Source organism: Oreochromis aureus, linkage group 12, assembly GCF_013358895.1.
Source record: "Oreochromis aureus strain Israel breed Guangdong linkage group 12, ZZ_aureus, whole genome shotgun sequence".
NCBI lineage: Eukaryota > Metazoa > Chordata > Actinopteri > Cichliformes > Cichlidae > Oreochromis > Oreochromis aureus.
This window is the reverse complement of record NC_052953.1, coordinates 38,184,790-38,207,012: the sequence shown is the minus strand read 5'-3', so window position 1 is coordinate 38,207,012 and position 22,223 is coordinate 38,184,790. Positions and strand designations below refer to the sequence as shown.

The following is a 22,223-nucleotide window of genomic DNA, read 5'->3' as shown; positions in this document are numbered from 1 at the left end:
ATACTGAAGCAGACTTCTGTGATCTTTCTGATCAGAGAACCTCTGATGGCAGACCTGCGTTTATTCACTCTTTGTGAGATGACTTTGGTCAATGCCATCACCTATAGGTTTCTGAAAATGACTGCGTGCTGTTGGCTGCCTCTACCTTTGTAAATCCCAATATCCATCTGTGGCCTCTGCGCCTTCACAGCTTCCAGTTTTAGGAGTGCTTTGAGTCCTACCTGTTTCTTCTTTATCTGCCTTCAAATCACATTACATGGCGTATTCAAAAAAGCCTTGAGAACAAAATAGAAATAAGCATCTGCAATTATGCTCATTCAAATTCCTCATTTGACATTTGAGTTGGCTGAATGAAGTGACTCATATACTTCAGTGGGCTTTTGTTGATATTGTCTTTTAATAGTCTAAGAGCTCTATAATGCTGTTAGAATGTGGAATGCTGTTTTTAGAGTAATTTCAATGCTTGTTGCACAGAAAGCAGAAGAAAACATAGTAGCTATAATTTTTCACTCAGGGTGATGAGATTCCTTCCAATGGTGTGAAGAAAATCCACATTTAATAGAGAGAGAGCTGAGGTGCAAAAATTAAGGAGGGGCAGGTTACCTTTTCTCCCATTGTCTCTATTTCCTGCTTAGCGTGTAGCATTAGGCTGCATAGCTGTCTTTCATAAAGATGAATGTGCAGACACACACAACAGATGGTCCCCATATTTCCAGAGGGCTAAGTTGTCTTCAATGGCTCCAAATTGGCCGCCGGTAGAGAGAAGGAAGTTTGGAATAGATTCATTAAATGTTTAGGCGTCTAGGAGGATGGTTTGGAGTGCTGCTGGGCGTTCATTGTTGACAGCAGAGACAAAGCAGAAGTTCATTCCCTTAATCAGAAAAATTCAGCGCTGGCCATTCATGCTGTCAGCCATTAACCACTCCAGCACCTGCTCTCTCTCGCTCAGCCTTTCATTCCTCTCTGTCCCTCTCTTCTCTTTTGTACACAAACATGCTCTCACTCCCGTAACACAGACAGCATTAAATGTCAGACGGAGCCGGGAGTCATAGCTAATGCCTTTCACTTTGCTATTTCAACGCAGGTTGTTGAACTACAAATGGAGTGGAACCTATACTCAGTATCTACACATGCATCTTCATCATTGTCGTCACGCTGAAAGAGGACCGCGCACTGCAGGAGGAGAAAAATGGATGAAGATGAAGCGCCGATGCCGTCACTGTCCTCTTCTCAGATCTCATCAGAATCCGTCTGACAATTTACTCATTTGATATCTGGCAAACTTTGGACTAAAGAGGCTTTTAAATCCCCGGACACGCAGTCCACACGCAAAAATGTGCTCTGGTTTGTCACTGTTGTTGCTTCAGACCGCTCCAGAACAATGTGTCCATGTTTTTCAGTTCAAAGTGCAAAGTCAGAAGCAGGTTTTACGACCTCACACTTAACTTTGAGCGAATCCAATGTCCGACAGGTGACCCGCAGTGCTGCAATAGAGTCTATCATTCCATCTTTTATTAATGAGAGAAAAGGGCACAAGTGTGATGTCAGGAATTTTTATCAAGGTAATTGAACTTTTTTTTTTTTTTTTTTTTTAATTAAAAAAAAATCCCAGCAGAATAGAGACTGCAGTCTCTCCACGTGACGTTTGAGGCAGGCTCCAAATCAGTCCCCGGAAACTCGACAGCATTAAAAACCATGTTTACAGCCTGATGCTGCTTTTACTGACAGGCACCTGTAACCAACTGGTGTTTGCTAACTCCTCCACCATCAGCGTTATCTGACAAATACTGTGTGGGGCAGTGTGCTCCATTTTGGTCTGCATTTATTAGTCTGTCTTCAGCTAAGCACTAATTAGCGCATATCTGTGGATCGGGCCTGCACAGAACACCAGCACGATTCCACCCAAAACATCAACATTAAGGCTGCAAAATACTGAGTCCAGAAAACACGAGGAAACTTGTGTGTCCATCTTTTATGTACAGGTACATATAATCAGACACACATTAGTGATGTTTCATTTTTGACCTTTGAGTTTGTGGCCACTTGTTTAAATGTCTGTAGACAAATATAATTTTGTCACTGTAACCTTCACCCTCACTTCACCCAAATAACATCAGCTCTGAGGTGTTTCGCGGTGCTCCTGTCGTCAGTTAGAGCTGTTTCCAGGTTTCTGTGATTGCAGATCTAAAGTACCTCCTTGAAAACTGTTCCAGGGAATTCTGCATCATATTGAGGAAACAACTGGAAGCTGCTGCCATAATGGAACAATATTACAAAAGAATTTCTAATACAACCATGTGCAAGTGTCTTTGTATATGGGATGGTTATCTAATCATATTTCCCATTTAGACATGTTGCTCTCTCATTCATTTAAATTTCAGGCACAGTAAATGCTAGGCTTCATTCTGCTTCCTCCTGTCCACAAGTTCAGTGGAAAAAGCTCCAATTCCAGCTTAGCATTAAAGATGAGAAAAAGGAACAAATTCAGTGTGCCACCCAGATTATTAATGTGGGTTTAATGTTCATAAAGTAAGACTGTAGACATGCAGTGGAGTGTAAAAAACAGATTTGTACTGACCAGATCTCCACAAACAAGTGGAGCAATGAGTATGTTTGTGTGGTAGAATGTCTGAAATCGGATGTATCTGTCTCGTGTTATTTGCCACAGTAACTGTATGCTCGTGTATTACCTTATGTTCTACAGCAATAACGGTCTCAGTATGTGGAGGGGGAAAAATGATCAAAATACTGTGCAGGCCCACGAAACATGGGACACTTGGTCAAAAAGATCAAAAGAACTTAAAAGCTTCCCTAACCTACATGCTACGTGTGCAGCCTGTTTGGTACGGTCTAGATGAGGTGCTACACGCCAGCCGTTTCGATGCTCCCCATCGTTGCCAGAGCGATATGTGCTGTAGGCTGTTTGTGCTGATATGCTGTATGTCTGTGGGGACTCCAACCTGCCTGATGCTGCAGCAGCTGATTCAGATATCAAAGTAAGAAGTTAACATGTTTTTATAGATCATGCATGTTTAGAGATTATGTAGTTGGACAGTAGAGGAAGACCATTTCTGTTCTGGCATCCTTAATCGCTTAATATCCACCAGATCATTGGCGACCTGTCTGTGATTAAATTAACATCTACACCTTTAAATAGAATTTTATTTGAAACGCCAATAGGAGAAGCTTTTGACAGAAACATGTTGTTTGTCAGACATCTAGTCTGCCTGTTTAGCATGTGGCTAACAAACAAACCTTAGACAGGTCACTGATCACCTGGTAGATGTTGGGAGGTTAAAAATATTTTTTAAATGCATAAATAAAAACATCTTTAAAAGACATGTTACCCTTTGGAAGAACTGTCAGTATAATTGCTGTATATTTCAAACTGCTGACATTCCTGTCAGGATGTCGCTCATGTTTTACAACATAACATAACTGATGGGAATATTTCCACGGTGAGACAAGGCTGTGTGTCATTTGTGCAAAGCTGATGAATGTTGTGTAAAAACAGCCAACACACCAATCGAGCTTTACGTCATTGTTTTTTTTTTTTATTTTATTGGTTTGATGCTGTTACAATAAAATATATTTAAAAAACAAAAAAAGATTTTGGTCACTCTCTCTTTGGGGAGAAAAGCACTTCAGTTTAAGACAGGACAGACGCTCAACTCACAGGAAAAAAAAGAGTGAACCAAGACCAGAACAAAGAAAGTGAAAACAAGAGAATCAGTTCCACAATAGTAGCAATTTGACCTCAACATAAAGCAGAGAACTTTTTTTGTGCTGAAATGTATCTTTAGCTTGCAGCAGATATTCACTTCACAACATAAATATACTATACAGAGTGATTACACATAACTATCTCAATTGGAACACTAAGTGTGTATGTGTGTGTGTATGTGTGTGTGTGTGTGTGTGCAGGTGGTGTGACAGACGTAAAGGTAAGGCTGGAGGAGTGATTGTCTTGGTAGACGCTCACATCAGTGGACCAATAACAAATGATCTTAAACAGCTGCACAACATTAAAACATTTGACTCTGTTTTTAACTCTCCCTGTCACTCCGACTGTGTGGGACAGAACACACAAGTGTTACTTTTCAACAAAGGAAGTGCCACAGATGATGCTACAAACACAGACTTCAGGGTTGCGATGCAGTGGATGCCAGACTGCCTCGGTTTAAAGCACACTGTCATTATTTTTTGTGGTACAAAGTTTCTCTGATGGCTCCACGTGTCGTTGCACACATTGCTCTTTCACATAGTGCTCACTAAATCTATCTACGGAAAAGAGAAATGCCCACTAAGCAACACGTCAACAACAACAGGTCAGCTGCACAGGTTGTTGTAAACTAGCTTTGTCTCGCTGCTCTGGTTGACACCACTGCAGCTTCGCTGTCACACAGTGATGATGTCATCAGAATGGATACATGACTGAGTAGTGGGTGGAAAATGAAGATAAATAACTTCTTCTAACACTCTTAAGGCTGAATGAACAAATTAACTATTTATCCTGGAAATTGGAGGTCAAATTTCAACAAATGAGAATAACATCTGATTTTTGTTTATATACATAATTTTAAAAACAAACAAACAAGTAAATGCATTAGCAAAGTCATCAGATATCTCTAAATATTGCCGTCACTTAAAGGGAATCTATAGTGGAGTTCCTAATTTTATATTTTGTCTTGTATCCTGTTACAGTCGTGAATGTTCATATTAAACATTCAAATGATGAAGTCAAATAAAGAGAAATCCCTGTGAGCCTATTTTATTTATATAAATCAAGGTGCTTTATACTGTACAGTAAAGACGCAACAATAATACAATATTATACTTTTCACTGTTTTGTTTTGTTTTTAGAAGCTGCCAATAATTCAGTTATTAATAAGTTTGAAGGTGTGCATCCCAAACATGGTCACCTGGCTGTGACCACAGAAGCTCCACCCGTGTGCTGTTCAACCCTTTTGTTTGTGTGTGTTTGTGACCAATAAGAAGAAAGCTGATTTAAAGGGAGGGGGGGGAGCTAAACGAGCTTGTTTCAGATCGATAACGAAGTGAGTGTGTCCAAATGGTAAATGGACTGATTCTTATATAGCGCTTTTCTACTCTCCCGGACTCAAAGCGCTCTATACAACATGCCTCTTTCACCCATTCATACAAGCACTTCTAAACTCAAGTGCAAACTAAACTACATTCACACTCCGATGAACGCATCGGAGAGCAACTTGGGGTTAGTATCTTGCCCAAGGATATTTGGTATGCAGACTGGGGAAGCCAAGGATCAAACCACCAACCTTCCGATCAGTAGCTGATCTGCTCTACCACCTGAGCCACAGCCACCCCAGTAGTGTGATGTATATTAACCATTACTTGTAACTGTAATTAAAGCTACTCTCTAAGTGAACAGCATAGGTCCCCTTTAAGCGTGACACAGGACAGAAAAGTGTGAATAACTTAAGCAAAGTCAGGACACAGTCCCCTGTCCTGCTACCGTCCACCACATGGACAAATGGTGGCTGAAAATAGTCCTCACAAATTTGTTTTGTCTGTTTGCTTAAATCATGGTTTTTCAAGGAAAATTGAAACTATTTAAATGACTTCTATAAAGATTTATATCTCAGTGCAGAAGCACAAAGCAGTCAAGGGCTACTGAGATGTGGGTTTTCACCTCCTTTTGTGATTTTCTGAAAACAAAGGAACTTACTGAAGGCAGTAAGTTTTGATGATCTGATCAAAATCCGTGTGAGACGCATCGCTCCTTGATGGCGTGTACCTCGGTGTGTTGAAAAGTGACACCAATGTGAATGAATGGATGAACGGAGTTTTACCAAGAAACCACATGTGACCAGATGCACCTTTTAGGGATGCTGCATCATTAAGGACTGAGCCGAAGGACAAACATTACAGACGCCTCCTTCTGCTTCTGTTTGCTGTCATTGTCATTACCAAGTGCACATTGATGTGTCTATTGTAGCTCCCCCGTCGGCTCCTCTCCGCTCCAAAGCTTTGCTGTGTACAGTTTCTCTCTTTTATCTCCTGCTTTGTTTGTCTCTCTCTTCTCTGCCTTTCTCTCTCATTTTCTGTTCTTGTTGTTTGATAAAACACTTAATGTGTTTTTCTCAAGACTGCCTTCGCTTTATCAATATATTAACATCTAGATAGATTTAAACTAAACTTTATTTATGTCTGTTGGGTTTCTCTAGCAGTGCTACTCTAGTCTGACGACATGACATCATCAAAATAATAAAGATAATCTAGGACAAGCATCTAGGATGTAGCATCAGATACTGCGATCAAAAACGTCTCATTCAGGTATTAAAATATTACTTTGAAAAGACAAAGCAAATATTTGCTGTACAAAGTAAACATTTGCTCATGCAGCAAATACCTTCATCCAGTGATGTGACGGCAAATTTCAAAGTTTGGTAGCGATATGACAAAGATATTTTGGGTGTGAATGTTACAGATTGAAAAAGGTGGCAATGAATGGCATGTATCTAAAGAGTAACTGTTTGATGGGCAGCTCTGTGGAATGTAGAAAATCTTGTCTGGGATTCATGTTATATTTGCTCAAAATAGATAGAATGTAACTCTATACGCAGGTCGAACTTTAGATGCTTGAAAACAAGTTAGAAAATCCAGTTTATAAAGGTCACATTAACGTAGCTCTGCAGGACATGAAAACATTAATATTCAAAATCTCCAAACTACCGGTGAGCACAGACGTAGCTTTATAATTCCAAACTTTAAGGAACTTTTTTTTTCCATCCAACGCAAAACATAAAAATGTGTCACAAAGGTGACCCGGGGGAATCTGTCTAGTGTCATTCAACATTTTTGTCACTCGCTCTTTTCCGTCCACACACACACTCTCACCTAGACAAATAATATATGGTGGCAGAGTGTCCTGCTCACGCTCCTCACACACACGCCCTCTTAGCGTGCAGCATCTCGATCAGCAGGTTGTTGCAGGGCACCTCTCCACTCACGTGCATGTAGCATAGGTAGTCCTCGGCCTGCGTGCTGAGGGAGCGCAGCTCCGGCAACCGTACCAACAGCTGGCTGAACTTCTCTTGGAACTGAGGGTAGGCAGACAGGGTGTACTCCAGCAGAGCAGCATTCACCTGCTCCTGGACGCCCTCCACAAACGCCTGGTTCTCCAGCAATTTTACATCTAAAAAGAGCAAAATTGGTTCAGGTTAATGTGTGAGCAATTACAAACCGGCTGACAAGTGGAGAAAGAAATCATTCATTCATATTAATATACGCCACATCATCGGTGAGCTGACCAAGGTCGATTTGGTTAATACTGGGTTTGAAGTCATATGTAAACAGACACATTTTTGCAGTAGAAATGTGGCTTTTCTAGCAGATGTTGTGTAAAGTCTGTCTCATATATAAAATTTGACATTGGCAGCCTGTTCAGACTATGCAAAAATTCTATAAAGAATGTTAAACCCTACCCATAACCCTGAATGGCTTGTCAGACATGGAGGATGTTATGTATAAAATGCATATCGCCAAACTCAGTCACTCAATCAGTGTAGAAAAAATATAAATTCAAGCCTACAAACATCAAAAGCTATTTAAATTTTTTGTAAACTTTGGCAGCTATAAGTGGGAATGAAGCACATCAGTACAGTGTAGAGCTGGAACAAGACGGATGTTTCCTTTTTCCAAAACTTGAAAAAAATCTACCAGTTAACAAACACATCTTTTTATGTTTGTGGCTTAACAAACAACCACGCCCTAGACTAAACCTTACATGGGTCACCACAGTGATGAGCGTTGACTCAGCACCATTTAGCCATTTGAAGTAAAATAACTTACATTTTTGATTTGTTCCTCACATTTCTGTCTGCTTGAGACTAAAGTTTTAATATCAAAAGCTAACTATGGACCAGTGAGGACTGGGAGATGCTTCAGAAAAGATTTGTATGTATGTTTTTCACACCAATGTGAAAATTAGTTACCTCTTTAAAGACTTATGGAGCGATTTACATTCACACTGATCATAGCCGGCAGAGCTCTGTGTTAAAGAAGACCATTTTCATTTAGAAACATTTCTTCAGTATCTAACTATTATTGTGTTATGTAAGTTAACCTTGGCTTTACATGTATATATATATATATATATATATATATATATATATATATATATATATATATATATATATACAGGGTTTTTTCATCTTCACCACAGCTGCACATTTTCACCTTGAAGTTGCAGTTGTACCAATGGCATCAGAAACACAAACAGACACAGCCAGAGTCATATCGTGCAGACCCAAAGGAAACAATCCTGTTAACTCGAAGGGCGGGGCCTGGTTGTCATGAGCACAAAACGATGAATGAACAGTATTATTAGCTGTTTGATGATGCTGAAGGTTCATTTCAGCCCAGTTTGAAGGCTGCATTATCATTAACATGAACAGCTCATTATGCCACAGGTATGAAGGTTCTGGAAGCTTTGTGGTTGGTGTTTGTAATCTGTTCCCACCCAGCAAAAATATGTTAAAAAGACACTTTTGACAACAACGAACGTTTCCTCTGGTACAAAGGAAGAGCGCTGAACACGTGTGCACTCCTCAAACACACAGCAGATTTGAATCCATCCAGACCTTTCTCCCTATCAGTGCTAACCACTGCACTGCCAAGTATAACTGTTTTATTTATATAGCAGCAATTCAGCCCAACATTTTAAACTGTGATGGTGGGGCGGAATAAAGTCCTTTTAACAGGAAGAGACCTCCGGCAGACCCAGGCACAGGTAGGGGCCATTATCGGCCATGGATGGGTGGAGGTTGGGAAGGGATGGCAAAAAAGTAGCATACAAAGACCAAAACGTGTGTTACAAGTGATTTGAGGGCCATACAAGTTCAGCATGCAACACACAATGACCTGTCTGATCACAACCAGTGATCAGGGTCTGATCTATATTCAATTTTAATTTTTTTTTTTTTATTATGAAAAGTCGGCTTCACTTTTCAGCCAAATTTGGACGTAAAGGTTACCTTTGGAAAAGGCCATTACTGACCAACCAGAACTGGCCAAGAAAAGAAAATTTTTTCCCTCTCAGAGCAAAAGGTGTAGCAGGACTTGGCTTGATTTCAAAATCGGTTTAAAAGCGCTCATAAATCATTCATTTTAGGGATAAATACTACGTACTAGGCTTTATGTGTATGATGTACCTATACTTTATGTATTTAGTAAGGTGACTGCATGTGGGTGGCTGCGTGTGTGTTTTTATGTGTGCGCGGTGCATGTGAGACAATAGCCGAGCCCTCTGGTGGACTGGCATTCAGCATCAGCTGAGCCCATCGTTGAGAATCCATTCACGCAGTAATTAAATGTTTTGAATCAATGTTCTGAATCATCTTTTCAAACTGCTTAAGGGCAATTAAATTACCCCTGACAAACCTGACTCTGAAGATGAGGGAAAGCAACAGAGCAAGCAAAGGAGCCACTGCCAAAGGCAGCAAATATTTTCTGCCTATGACAAGTGCTCTCCTCATTCAAAAAGCTCTTTGTTCCCTGCTTTGCCAGCGCTAAACAGCAAACACTTCAGGGAATCTGTTCGAGCCACATTTATGCTCTCTCCATCTGCACAAGCCGCTACATGAATGCCGGTCCTGCTATCAAATGATAGACCCATCCATTACGCTTCTTTTGAATGCCATTAGTGGACAATGGAGGAGGATGTCTTTGTTAATAACAGCTTTTGTCAAGCCTAGAAATTTAATTAAGTGAATTTATTGGAGGGAAAAAGGCCAGTTTGGAAAACACTTGTAACCTCATAGATAAAAAGGCTCCTGCAGATTATCTGCAATTGTGACATTTTTTTTTCATTAGGATGTCAGTGTTGCTATTCACAATCTGAGAAAAGACAGCATCAGTATGGCCGTGCAGCTCCATGAAGTTGATTGATTTTTGCATCTGCTAGCCTTTGAAAAATACGTGATTTACAGACCACACACATAAGTCCACACTTTTCAAAACAGTTTTATTTGCAAAAAAGGTCAAAAGGTTCCCTCTTACTGTACTTAAATAATCATTTTTAGAAGAAGAGACTTTCTATCTGAAATGTCTGTATTGTGTCTCCTCCTTCAGCCTCTAAGCTGATAAACTTATCAGCAGTTTGTGAAAAACATTGTAGTAAGTTGATGGAAGCTACGATAACAGTGTCGGATGGTAGTTATTTGCTGTCATAATGCATCCCCTCATTGTATCGCAGCAATGATGCACAAACAAGATGACTCACTTGGGTTGAAAAGGAGGAGGAATTTCAGACAGGCGATCTCTCTGCGGTCGACCTGCAGCACCCGCAGCCTCGCTGCCAGCTCCTGACCTCTTTGGACCAGACTGGAGAGTGTCCCCTCAGCCTGAGACAGGATGGATGACAGCTCCACCTGCAACACGGGCTACTGGTCATTTCCTTTGCCCCTTATATTCATGAGACTTTAGCAAAAGACAAATATCCCCCGGGTTAGCGCGTTGGAGGATTTTTTGCCTATCAAAGGATTAAAGCATTTGCCTGTTTAGCACGTGGCTAACAAATCCACTCCCCCCTGGACGGGGCAGCAGTGAGCCGGTGGACACGATTACATTCAAAACCCAAAGGCTAGGATCACCTCTGAGTACATAGGTGTGACATTTTATTCTTTTCCACAGTGTCATGTTAAGTATTTGACTTTCCAAACACTAAAGCTTACTTGTTCCCCAAGGTTAATTACGCCCATTTTGTAGAGAATATCGATCCCAGGGGAAATTCCAGATTCCCTGCACCTCACAATAATGAGAGCCTAACCACCAGAATTATATATGCCTGCAAACACTGATGTACGAGTAAGATGAATTAAATAAAGACAAAGAAACATAAATTGCAGGATCCACGATTTGAAAGCCTAAAACATAAGTCTTAACTTTAACACTAAACTGGACTTTGAGAGATTAATTGGTTAAACAGCCTTTCCACAGGTTCCCTTTTTTTCTATATGTCTGTTAAGTTTAATGAATTTCACTAATCATTGTTGGCAAATTAAAAAAAAACTACATGTTTTTTTGATGAGATACATATGTCTCTCTCTATATATATTTAGTTTAGAGCATGGGGATTTTGCATTAGAATTTCAACTACTGTTAGGATCAGTAAGAATATGTTAGTACAGATATCAACAGCCAGTGAAAAATAAATGAATACTACTAAACATAGTGTATATATATTTTTATACAAAAACAGTTTTAAAAAAAAACTCCTCTGGATGGAGCACACTGGGTGGTGTGCTGATGGGAAGTTGTGCGAGGGAGTTGTTACCTCCTGGCCAGTCACCAGCAGAATGCTGTCTTCCTTTGCGTGTTGCACTTGTCTGAAAATGTGATCCAGGACCAGCAGTTCAGACCAGCAGTTATGAAGCAGCTTCATTTGATCTCCCACCTTCAGGAAAAGCAGACAGACAGACGGAAGAACAAAGATGAACTCAGTGGAAAACAAAAGCATACAGGGACATCTCATATTGTTTGATAATCTCGCTCTCACATTAAGCTCGTTTCTGACCAGAAAGACAAAAAATATTTACACCACTGTCACCAGTTTGGTAAAAAAAAAAAAAAAAAAAAAAAAAAGATTATGGGGGAAAAAATTAGGCTTTTAATAGCAAAAACAGCATCTGTGTGTGTGTGTGTGTGTGTGTGTGTGTGTGTGTGTGTGTGTGTGTGTGTGTGTGTGTGTGTGTGTGTGTACTTTCCTTTCATACTGGCCCAGCAACACCTAAGACCTCTCCAGCCTTCTCACCTCTCCCAGCACCCCCACCTTTCCCTTTTCTGCTCTGCTCTGGGGGATGGGTGCATATGTGTTTTCCCCCTACCCAACTGTATCACACCCATAAGCCTCCTGCCACAATATTGTCTGTAAAGTGAAGGACACAGCAGTCAGTAATTTTGCGGTCGCAGCTGCTAATAGGCCCAGACCCCATTCATCTGACATGGAGCTGACAGAATTACAGTCCATCTGAATGAAGCTATATATCAGTCACAGAGGTTGCAATCTTGCCACAACACTCATCTGCACCGGTGCAGTGGTGGGGGTCTGGGCGTGCAGTGATAAAGGAAGGGGTTAAGGAAGCAAGAGGTCTCGGCGACCTCCTTTGCTTCCTCTCCAAGAGAAGTTGGACACTCAGCTGCAGCCTACAAAAAAAAGCTCAGAAATAGCAGGCTGAGTGTAGAAGGAAGGCATTTATTTCATTTGCCACATGGAGTCTTAATGTTTCTGTCTCTGCTGGGTTGAAACTGATATGTCAGGTATATACCTGTCAAGTGTCATATTTTACCTGTGAGGGCCATATTTTATGAAATGACAGGAAACTGTAAATGTTGTCTGTCATAGTCTGCTGCCTTTACTGACATCGCAACCGTACGCTGATACTGTCCCTGTCCCTCTGCAAAGCAGCCAACCATATTGGCTGATATGATATTTTCCAAGCGATATCTGTGTTGCATATGGAAAAGGTCATGAAATAGGGCAGGGTTGGAAGTTCAGGAATTTTTAAAAATCATCACCTATATGGTTAAAAAAGCTATAAGCAAAATTAGAAACAAAAATTTTCTAGATTCTGAATGTAGCAACAGCAAAACCAAACCCTAATTCTATTTCTATACTTTGTTGTGTTAGCAGTAACCTAACAGATCACTTCTTGCTCGGACATTAGAGTCATTTGGTTTTCACATTGATAAAATAAAGTGTTTAACTTGGTTAAACTCTTCATATTAAGCAGTAACACTTGTAATACTACTTTCTTCTTATTGGACAGCCACAGTTATATGATTCAAGTTTGCTTTTATGTAACGACAACAACAGAAAAGAACAGGGTTACAAAAAAATCTAAATCATTATTGATTATATCTCAGAACACTTTAACTTGATTCCAGCTATCAGCTTGAACCCTTGTTTTAACTGTTAAGGGTTCCAAAAGCGTTCCAGCAACTATACCGGCCCAAGTACTGCAAGGCAGAATGATCTGATATGAACACAGCTTTATTCTCGAGGTAGAGAATCATGAATGTACTTCACCATTCCTTCTAGGTCTGTTTCCAGCCTTGATCTTCCAAAGACAGCTATTACATTCTGAGTTGCAGAGACTTGGCCCTGCCAGCTAACAAATATGGTGTTAGTGACTTTGAAGAAAATATATTAGTTTAGACAGTTCTGGTCAAAGTGGCAACTTTGGAACAGGAATTTGCATGCAATCCCGGTGCACACATGGGAATATAGTACCAGAGCTTCTTGCATGCCAATCAGTCAGTTATTTATCTTCTGAGCTTTGATAGAGAAGTGATATGACAGTTTTTCAACCAAACCTGGGGATTGTTTGCTTTCTAGCTGTGCACCTGTGTTTAGTAAGTAGTGAAACACTTGGAGTACTGCAGTAACACTCTGAGTGCCAGGATGCAGTGCAGGCAGAGAAGCACCTTTGTGTTCAGTCACAAATATAGAAGAACTGTTTGAACACAAAAAACCTGTGCATAGGGAGATGCTAGTTCACTAATATATCACACACTCTGGGGAGCAAAGAAAGCAAAAAGCAGTACAAGACTGAAACAATAATTCATCACCAGAAAGCAACATTCAACTAATCCAAAGTTTCTGATTTAATATTTAGATGTGATATTTAATAAGTTTGACCCTGCAGTCATTCCAAAATGCAGTTTTTGCCTTCTGTCCATATTTTCATGAATAACATGTATTTTAAGTAAAATTTCCGGCCTTTAGTAGCGTTTGTGTTCATTGTGTGCATCTCAGCGACGTTTTCCATCATCACCAGGTGAGTAGAAGGTCAAACATATGACAGACAAAGGCCACCTCTGGGGAAATTGCAGCAATCGATAGCTTTCATTCTGCAAATAATTTAGTAACAATGTAGGCAAGCGCAGAGAAGAGCTGCGGTGGAGAGCTGACATTCCCCCGTTATCGTCATGGAATGTAATTATCCAGCCCAGGGAAACGGCTCTTTCAGCGGGAGGCTTTCTTGGCAAAATATGCACAGCTTTGTTCTCACTGTCCATGTTGGCTGTCCACTGTGCATAAAAATGGTGTAACTGTCAACACAAGTACATTGGATGTGTATAAAAGGAGACTCCTGGCAGGGAAATTAAACTTGTGAGAAAAGCTGTCACTTCAAAATAAGGATATAAGAAGAAAACCAGAATTATTCATCTTTTTCCGTATTTTGGTACATGGCCTGACAAAACGTTTATGGATGGGGAATTAGACATTAACCCTGGAGAAACCATGGGGTGAGGGTTAATGCAAATTAGAACATATTTCAAATCTGAAGCGATATAATTATGTTTTGAAAGCTGTTGTCTAGAGTCTGACATCTAAAATTAAACATTTCATGAAATCCATGAGAACCAAACCAGTCCAACGTAAATATTCAGTCTGTTGTTTGTCAGATTTATATAGCCAGCAATATTTCCTTGAAAATATCTTACTAAGAATGTTATATAAATCAGATATTATAATACCATCACATTGGGTTAAAAAAGAACCACACTTATTTATTATTGTTTTTTATTGTTCTGTCATGATTAATTATATCTGTTTGCCAATGTCCAAGCAGGAAAAATAATTGTGCAGCATGTACTAGCAGTCCTGCTACTACTACTATGACTGCTACTAATTATAATAATGTGCTTTTTTAAATTAAATCTACAAATTAGATGCTGTGTAATTACAACTATTTCTAAGTCTGATTAAAATGTTTTATATTAAATAACAAAGCCTAAGGTTACAGAAGGCTGAGGTTAGCTCTCATTGATTTCCTGCTGCCGGGTTATATATATGAGTAAATAATTTGATATTAGCAAAAAGAAATCATCTTTGTAACTTATATTCAGTTTTTAATTAGTTTGCATTATTTGAAGACTAACATGAATTATTTGCATAACCCATGCTAATCTTCAGAGGTGTATTTTCAGCAGTCGTATAAAACAAACCACAGATTCAGCCAAACTGGAAAGCGCTAATAGGTATGATATGTGAGTCCTGAGTAGTTGTTGTCTTGCTGCTGTATTCTGCACCAACAGGACACTGGCTAAGCAGGAGCAGCAGTTAAAGTTCCTGATGACTGAATGACAGTAAAGATTTGATTTTGGGGGGAAATATCTTCGATGAAGGAAACGAGACTGGATGAGCTTAGCAAGCTTAGTGAGCTTAGTCAGATTCAATATTTAGATGTTGGTCAAAGATGATCCCAAGCAGATGATTTGATGTTACTGGTGAGGAGGCCAAGGTCCTGACCTCCTTAGAGGAGCTGTCAGGACCAAACACTAGAACATCCTTTTAACTAAAACTGAGAGGATATTTATCCCATTTAACAAAAAAAATTGCATTACTTTATTTGAAATTATAAATTGTTTGTATTGCTTGATTAAAATTTTGTACTGTGCTTTTAACCATAATTGTGTCAACTGTATACCAACACACACGTTGTACATTATCAGTAGTTTTGTTTTAACTCGTGACTTTTCTGTCAAGAAAGAATTAAATGTCTGCAGCTGGATTAAAATGATCAAATATTCAAATTCACTGTATATTCTGATGATATTTGTTGATAACAAAATACGATGAGCTGCTGTGTGTTCCTCCTGTGCTGCTGAGACTGAGGAGCAGTTTGGCCCTCACACAGGCACAGACGCAGTATAAAGATACCTCGTTGTGTTAGTGTGAGAAGATGTAACCAAAAAAACCATCATCCCCACAATGGGAGCTTTGTCTCTGAGACAATAAACATACAAAGTAACAATAAAATAAATTCATCAGCATGCATCGATGTTCTCAGAAACAAATAATCATTTTTAGTCCATTCAGTTCATACTTTGAGTTGCTATTTAAGCAGGACAGTGAGCTCGAATAAAATGTTATAAAAGCTGGGAGGCTGTGAGTTACACTTACTCAATAAAGCTTTCCAAACACACACACACACACACACACACACACACACACACACACACACACACACACACACACACACACACACACAAAGAGCTTACAAAATCGTACAAAAACATCAGAGGGCCCAATACTGTGTTTAATGTTTGAAACTAATAAGATGTTACGTCTATTTATTTTGTGTAATGTTGCAAAAGATTAAATGCTGTCTTTACTTGTCAGAATTAATCCTTTTGATTAGCAGCATTTAGTCAAGCATGCCAAGATCAAAATTAAACATGAAGGTAGATCAGTACTGTACCCACTGACAGTGAAAGTCAACTTTGAAATTTATGCTGTTTGAACTATGGACAATTTCCACTTAGCAAAAATTCATTGGATCTGTAAACCAGAGCAAAACCCATGAAGGATGTTGGAAAAACATTCTTATTTCCTCAGTTTAACATTTTAAAAAACATAACTGTTTGGCCTCTGACAATGGGGGAGAGAGGGGTGGGGGTGAGTGTTTGTCACTGGAGAAAGAAAAACCGAGTTCAATGGAAAGAACTGTTACAATTCAAATTCCATTTCCCTGCATGCAGGTTGGAGTCAGAGATGGGTTTATCTGGTCATCATTCTTGTTTTTCTTGTGTTTTCTTTTTTTGGTAATTTTGCATGATTAGTTTTTGACTTGACTGTATAAAGTGCTGTATGCATGATCTTTTTGCTGCAAGCAGTAAATCCAGTCATAAGGAAACCACTCAATGCTTTTCACATGCAAGAATATGAACCACTGGCTCCTTACATCCAAGCCTGTGGCAGGCCCAGGAGTAAATATCTAGACGTGACTGCGTGTGAAGCAGGAAAGGAGCAGAACTGCTCTGACTGTACCTAAGTAAATAAACTGCATCTGATGAAAAGACACCAAGGACCAAATCTCACCAAGGACAGCATCAACCTTTTGTTGCTAGTTAAACTGTTTAATTGGTAGAATCCCTTTGGCCATGGCTGGTTGACAGGTGATTGTTCGTCAGCACAGACACATCATATCATGACTTACTGAAGAAGGTGATATTTTCTTCTTTGTTGTGTTACCTGTCTGATTTGTCAGGAAAGAATAATAATTCTCCATTTTCACTCAGAATACGAGGTGTGCGTGCAGCAGTGCCATCAGCGCAGTAAATTCTGTCTTCATTCTGACTGTGCTGCTAAAGCTTACAGCTTACACAGCCGGGTCGGCACACAGATAGATGTTTGATCATTATTCTCTGAGGTGTGTGTGATATTATCACCTACCAGGAGGAAATACAAGGCTGAAAGTACTCTGTTACACAGCTAAACACATCAGACTCACCCTTCATTAGTCCAACTCCAGCTTATTACAGCTGTACAGTGTTGTAAATAACAGTTCAATATCAGGAACACTGATTTTTCAAGAAAATCTTATTGAAGGCAGTGACTGTAACAGGACATGATATGATGTAATAATGGGGATGGGTGACAAATTAAAGGAAAAGCATCAATTCCTTAGGCTGACTCTGTTATGCTTTGTGAGGCACTTTGCTGCCATGGTTTAGGTTCGCTTATCCCCATCCACAGGGCACGATCATCAGGTTTATGCACTGGCCTTCACACACACCAGATCTCAGCCCAATCACACACCTGTGTGATGTGTCACCAGCATACTCGACCCAATAAGAGAAGATTTTTGTCAGAATGGTGTTTCTCCCTTCAGCAGATTTAGAGAGATTTGAAGAATTAAAGCTGTTCTGGTAGCTCAACACCTTAGAAAGACCCTTATTTTTGCTTTAATCTGTCATTACTGTCGTACATCATAATTATTGAAGTTTAATATAGCACTTCTTTCTGTTTGTTTAGAAGAAAAAAAACATATTTTAAGAGTTACGAAAAAGAAATTCTCCTCTGCAGTAAAAATTAACGGGACATTTGAGAAGTGTGAAATCAGAAATAGCATTCACATGAATTCAAGGAAGCGAGACCCCGGCCTCTATGAGAACGTGATAACAGCAGCAGTTGTGCTGTGAACACTTTCTGAATGGACTGCATGGATTGTGAGTCAGCCGTGGGCGCCAGATTCATCAAATTTGAATTGCATTCATGTATTTGTTGGGCCTGAAAGCCTGTGAACTTATTAATAAAGACTTAAAACAAGCCCTCGTCTTAATCCTTTTCAGAAAGAGTAACATTGCAGCACCAAAGTTCCGTTTTTCTGACAAAAAGCAAACAGAAACAAAGGAAGAATGGATCCAGCTGTCCTTGTAAAAAGCTTTTATGAGCGTGATGAACTTTTATTTTTTCACTTCTGCATATTTTAGACATAACCATAAAAGATCTTCAGAAATGTTCGGCTTTTACTAATGATTGGTACTGTCTTGATTGTCACTGGATCAATATGTGTTTTCTTTTGTATCTTTTATTTCAGTTTTTATTTGTGAATTCTTGGAAAACCAAATGTGGGATTCAAGCGGCTGAGTCAGAGAAAATATCCCTCAAATATAAACAAACAGATTCTTTTTGGGTGAATGCGCACATGAAAAATTTAATTTTGGGTTATGAAGCATTTTCTAGTAGATCTCAGGTTTACTAAAATACTGCATGGAGTCTGTATGTACATGTATTGTGTCTTTGTCACATGTTTTGCAAGTGAAACCATGTGCAGCTCATTTCAAACACTCGACACGGTAAAGAGTTTGCTACTCACCCTCAGCTCCTTAAAGAAGATGCAGCTCCGAGCCCACTCCACTATGGAGAACAGAGTCTGGTCTGCCATGCGACACATGAGGCTGAAGGTGCTGGGCTTTTCCAGCCGACCCCGGCCGTTTTGCTCCTGTTGCAGGTGAGTCACAATCTTGTTCTGGACGACCAGCTCGTCCGGGTCACAGCGCAGCAGCTCCAGAACCAGCGGCGGCAGGCTGGGGGGTTGCGGCGAGGCTGAGGGGTACATGTCTGGGTAAGGGTATCCTGTAAGAGTCTCAGGGGAGCTGGTGTAGTCGGGGCACTCGGCTTTAATTGCCCTTCCGGGAAAGGCTGTGTACTGGTACTGGGTGGTGAGGGGCACGTGTGACTGCATGGCCATACCCAAAGACGGGGGTCCGTAGAGATTAGCCTCGTAGTCTGTGGGAGTGATGGAGCTCGGGGTGGATGGGAGCAGGCTTTTAGAGATGGTGGGAAGGGTGTGCAAGGTGCCAGTGAAGCCGTAGTCTGCCTGCAGAGGAGAGGCTGGTGGAGGAGCCGTGCTCTCCAACTTGAAACCGTTGGATCGTATCAAAGCTTTCTTCTGCTGTTTCAAGGCCCTGTCTCTCTTGTACATGGGGCCAAATTTATTCCTACCCCCACGCATGCGGTCTGCACGCACCGCTGTCACACATGAGACAAAAGGAGAAAACAGCTTTACATACCCAAAAATCATCTACTGTCTCTTACACTGTGCAGACGTGCTGAGCTTCATGAACACTAAACTCTTGTTCACAGTATTCCTACAAAGTAAATAACAGCCTTGTTGGTCTTTTTTTTTTTTTTTTTTGCTTCCCTTTTTAGGGCTGAGAAGAATCCCCGAGGAGTCTGTGCAGCTTTACTCCTTCTCCCCCGGGAAGTCTCCAGAATTTTATCAGCAAGACAAGAATGTGTCGTTTTTCTGCTACGGAAGCAGGTGCTTTCCTTTGCATTGCTGTCTGGGAATTAATCCCATCCCATGTGTGCAGGAAACACTGCATGATAGCCAGCACCATCGCATGAAGAAGTGGACTCAGATAGACTTTAATATTATTTATTATATTTATTTTATCATAATAAAATAAATGGTGGCAACTCACAGGCAAAATGTCCCTGTTTCATTATTTTATTATTATTATTATTAATATTATTATTAATAATATTATTATTACTGTAATAGTTTACCTTCCAGCCGCATCCCGACATTGAGGCATTTCTGGAACCGACAGAAGGGACATCTTTTCCTCTGGGTCTTGTCTATTTTACACTCCTGGTTTTCCGCACACGTGTACCTCTTGTTGTTCTGCACTGTCCTCTTGAAGAAGCCCTGAATACGAGCGACACACTGGTATCAAACGACTGGTTTTAGATTTCAAAATAAAAGGTCGACAGCGACTGTCGTTTTTGTATTTATATTTAATTATTTTGAAGGATATTTAATTAACATTAAAATCTCCACACGTTAGCTAAATTGGGATAACATAACTGCCCATTTTTCCCTGCATTTATGTTTCACGGAAATCAAATTCAGACAAAGTTCAACAGTTATTTCTAAAAGGTGGAGAAGAAAGAATTAGCAGCAGGTTTTGGCGTCTGCGGTTTGCGGTAATTTTCAAATAAAAAAAAAAAAAAAACAAGTCCTCGCTCATGGCTACAGTTTGCGTACCTTGCAGCTCTCACAGGTGAGCAGGCCGTAGTGATATCCAGACACTTTGTCTCCGCACACAGGACACAGCTCTTCCAGGTCCTCGTCGTATGTGTACTCCATCACCTTTAAAGTCACACCTGCCACACACACGCACAGTAAGTCTACCATACAAAGAGCCTCTGATAATTATTTCTGCCGTGTTTTTTAAAGAATTATCAATTATAAAAGCGAATAAAATAAAATACAGATTCGCGTAATATTATGCATTATTCCAACAAACATGACTTTTTACTTTTCGAATGAAATGACGGCACTTTCTCATTTTCCTACAATTTATTGTAGTTTCATCTCGAACTTTGACAGTTTGTTTTCATGTGAATCTGATGTGAAATGAAGATAATATGATTTTTTCTAAAATTTACATACATAAATTGCAATAAATCATTTAATTATTTTACACGCATTTCTGGATGTAAATTATGAATTGTGTTTCCATCATACAATTAAATAAATGTTATGTAGGAGTGGAATTATTGGGTTATATAAAATTTTAAATAAATAAATTATATTTTTAAATTCATAAAAATAAAAAATAAATAAAAAACAAATAAAATAAATACAAATAAATTAGCTGAAAAACACAGGAGCGGATGTATTCATCCAAAGTGAGGACTTTTGCCTCAAAGGTTATTTAAGTAAACTGAAGTTTTAATTTTGTTTGTTGTTAGAGAAGCACATCTCTACGAAGGCACACCGTCAAAAAAACGTTATACGCATATCTACCTGTTTTTTTATTTATTTATTTTAAATTAAGAAAAGTAAAATAAAAAAATCTACATACAGCCACTATCGGCATCAATGAGACTCTCTGTTACATTATTTAATAACTGACAAACTATTCTTAACAATGAAATGTGTTTATAGTTTGTTGTTGTGGTTTTGTTGCTTTCACCTGATCTGACTCGCTGCTGAGTCTCATCTGGTTCAGTCACTTTGCGTAAGCTGACGTCGTTCATGAACCTACAGACACATACGGCGGTTGAGTGATTTATTATCCTGCGATATGTTTACTTTTAGATTTTTATTTTTACCATTTTTGTTTTTGGGTTTTTTTTGTTTTGTTTTTTGACGTTTCTGTAGAAACTGTCTGCACACACTGAAGTGAATCGGTGGTAAAACGAAAATGAAGGCCGCTGAAGTGTGGAGGACTCGCACTTTTACAGGTAGTATTATTATTATTAGATCATAACCAATATCATATTTTTCACAGAGCAGCAATATTTCAAGATTTTAAAAGAATGTAAAAAAAATTACAGATGTTTTCCTGGATTGATGATTGTTTCAGTTAATTGAAATTTGCAATGAGAAAAAAATGCTGCCGTCTTATTTTCAAACAGTCTTAATTAACTTAATAATTAAACGACGCGTTGTCGCTCTTTGGAGCTTCTGCATTTCTTTTAATATTTTTCTGACTGCATGTCGCTGATTTTTGTTTCTTGACAAGAATTTAAGAAAAATAAAAAGTCACAGCTCTGAAGGTGACAAAAGCTGCAATGTAGAAGGCCATGTCGGAAAACGGAGGCACTTACCGTGAGCCTTGTCTCCCAACATTTGAGCAGCAGACAGCAGGCAGGCAGTGATGATTGTCTGATGATTAAAACCTGGATGTAGGTGTTGCAGCAGCCTTGCATGGGCTGCAGAGGAGAACAAAATAAAAAAGAAAGAAAGGCCAACAGAATTCCGGGTGAGTGCTGTCTATATCGGGGATGCTTTAGGAGCCAGAAGGGCCAATAGAAAGTGTAGTACGATGATGACCATTCAAGAGCTCAGAGTGAAACTCCTTTCCTTCGCTCGCTCTTTACTGCGATTCCCTTATCGCCAAAGTTAGGCTGCCACGCTGCTATTGGTGGATGT

The 22,223-nt window shown here is 39.6% G+C and overlaps 2 protein-coding genes across 2 annotated transcripts in view; one reads left to right on the top strand and one right to left on the bottom strand.

Annotated features, from left to right (window-relative positions):
- The window catches only part of LOC116319451 (adhesion G-protein coupled receptor D2), a 36,923-nt gene extending 32,898 nt beyond the window's left edge, over nt 1–4,025 (top strand). The window contains exon 15 of the mRNA XM_039620577.1: nt 1,085–4,025. Within this exon, the coding sequence (XP_039476511.1) occupies nt 1,085–1,092 (8 nt within the window). The 3' untranslated portion in view covers nt 1,093–4,025. The remainder of the gene's footprint in view (nt 1–1,084) is intronic.
- Nucleotides 4,026–5,222: 1,197 nt separating this feature from the next.
- LOC116319456 (nuclear receptor subfamily 5 group A member 2) lies at nt 5,223–22,139 on the bottom strand. Its single transcript, XM_031738794.2, has 7 exons — nt 21,899–22,139; nt 20,328–20,446; nt 19,847–19,988; nt 18,651–19,306; nt 11,318–11,437; nt 10,265–10,412; nt 5,223–7,177 (listed from the first exon to the last, which is right to left on the bottom strand). Exons 1-7 carry the CDS (start codon nt 21,918–21,920, stop codon nt 6,924–6,926), a joined length of 1,461 nt encoding a protein of 486 aa, XP_031594654.1. The 5' UTR covers nt 21,921–22,139; the 3' UTR covers nt 5,223–6,923.
- Nucleotides 22,140–22,223: the final 84 nt, after the last annotated feature.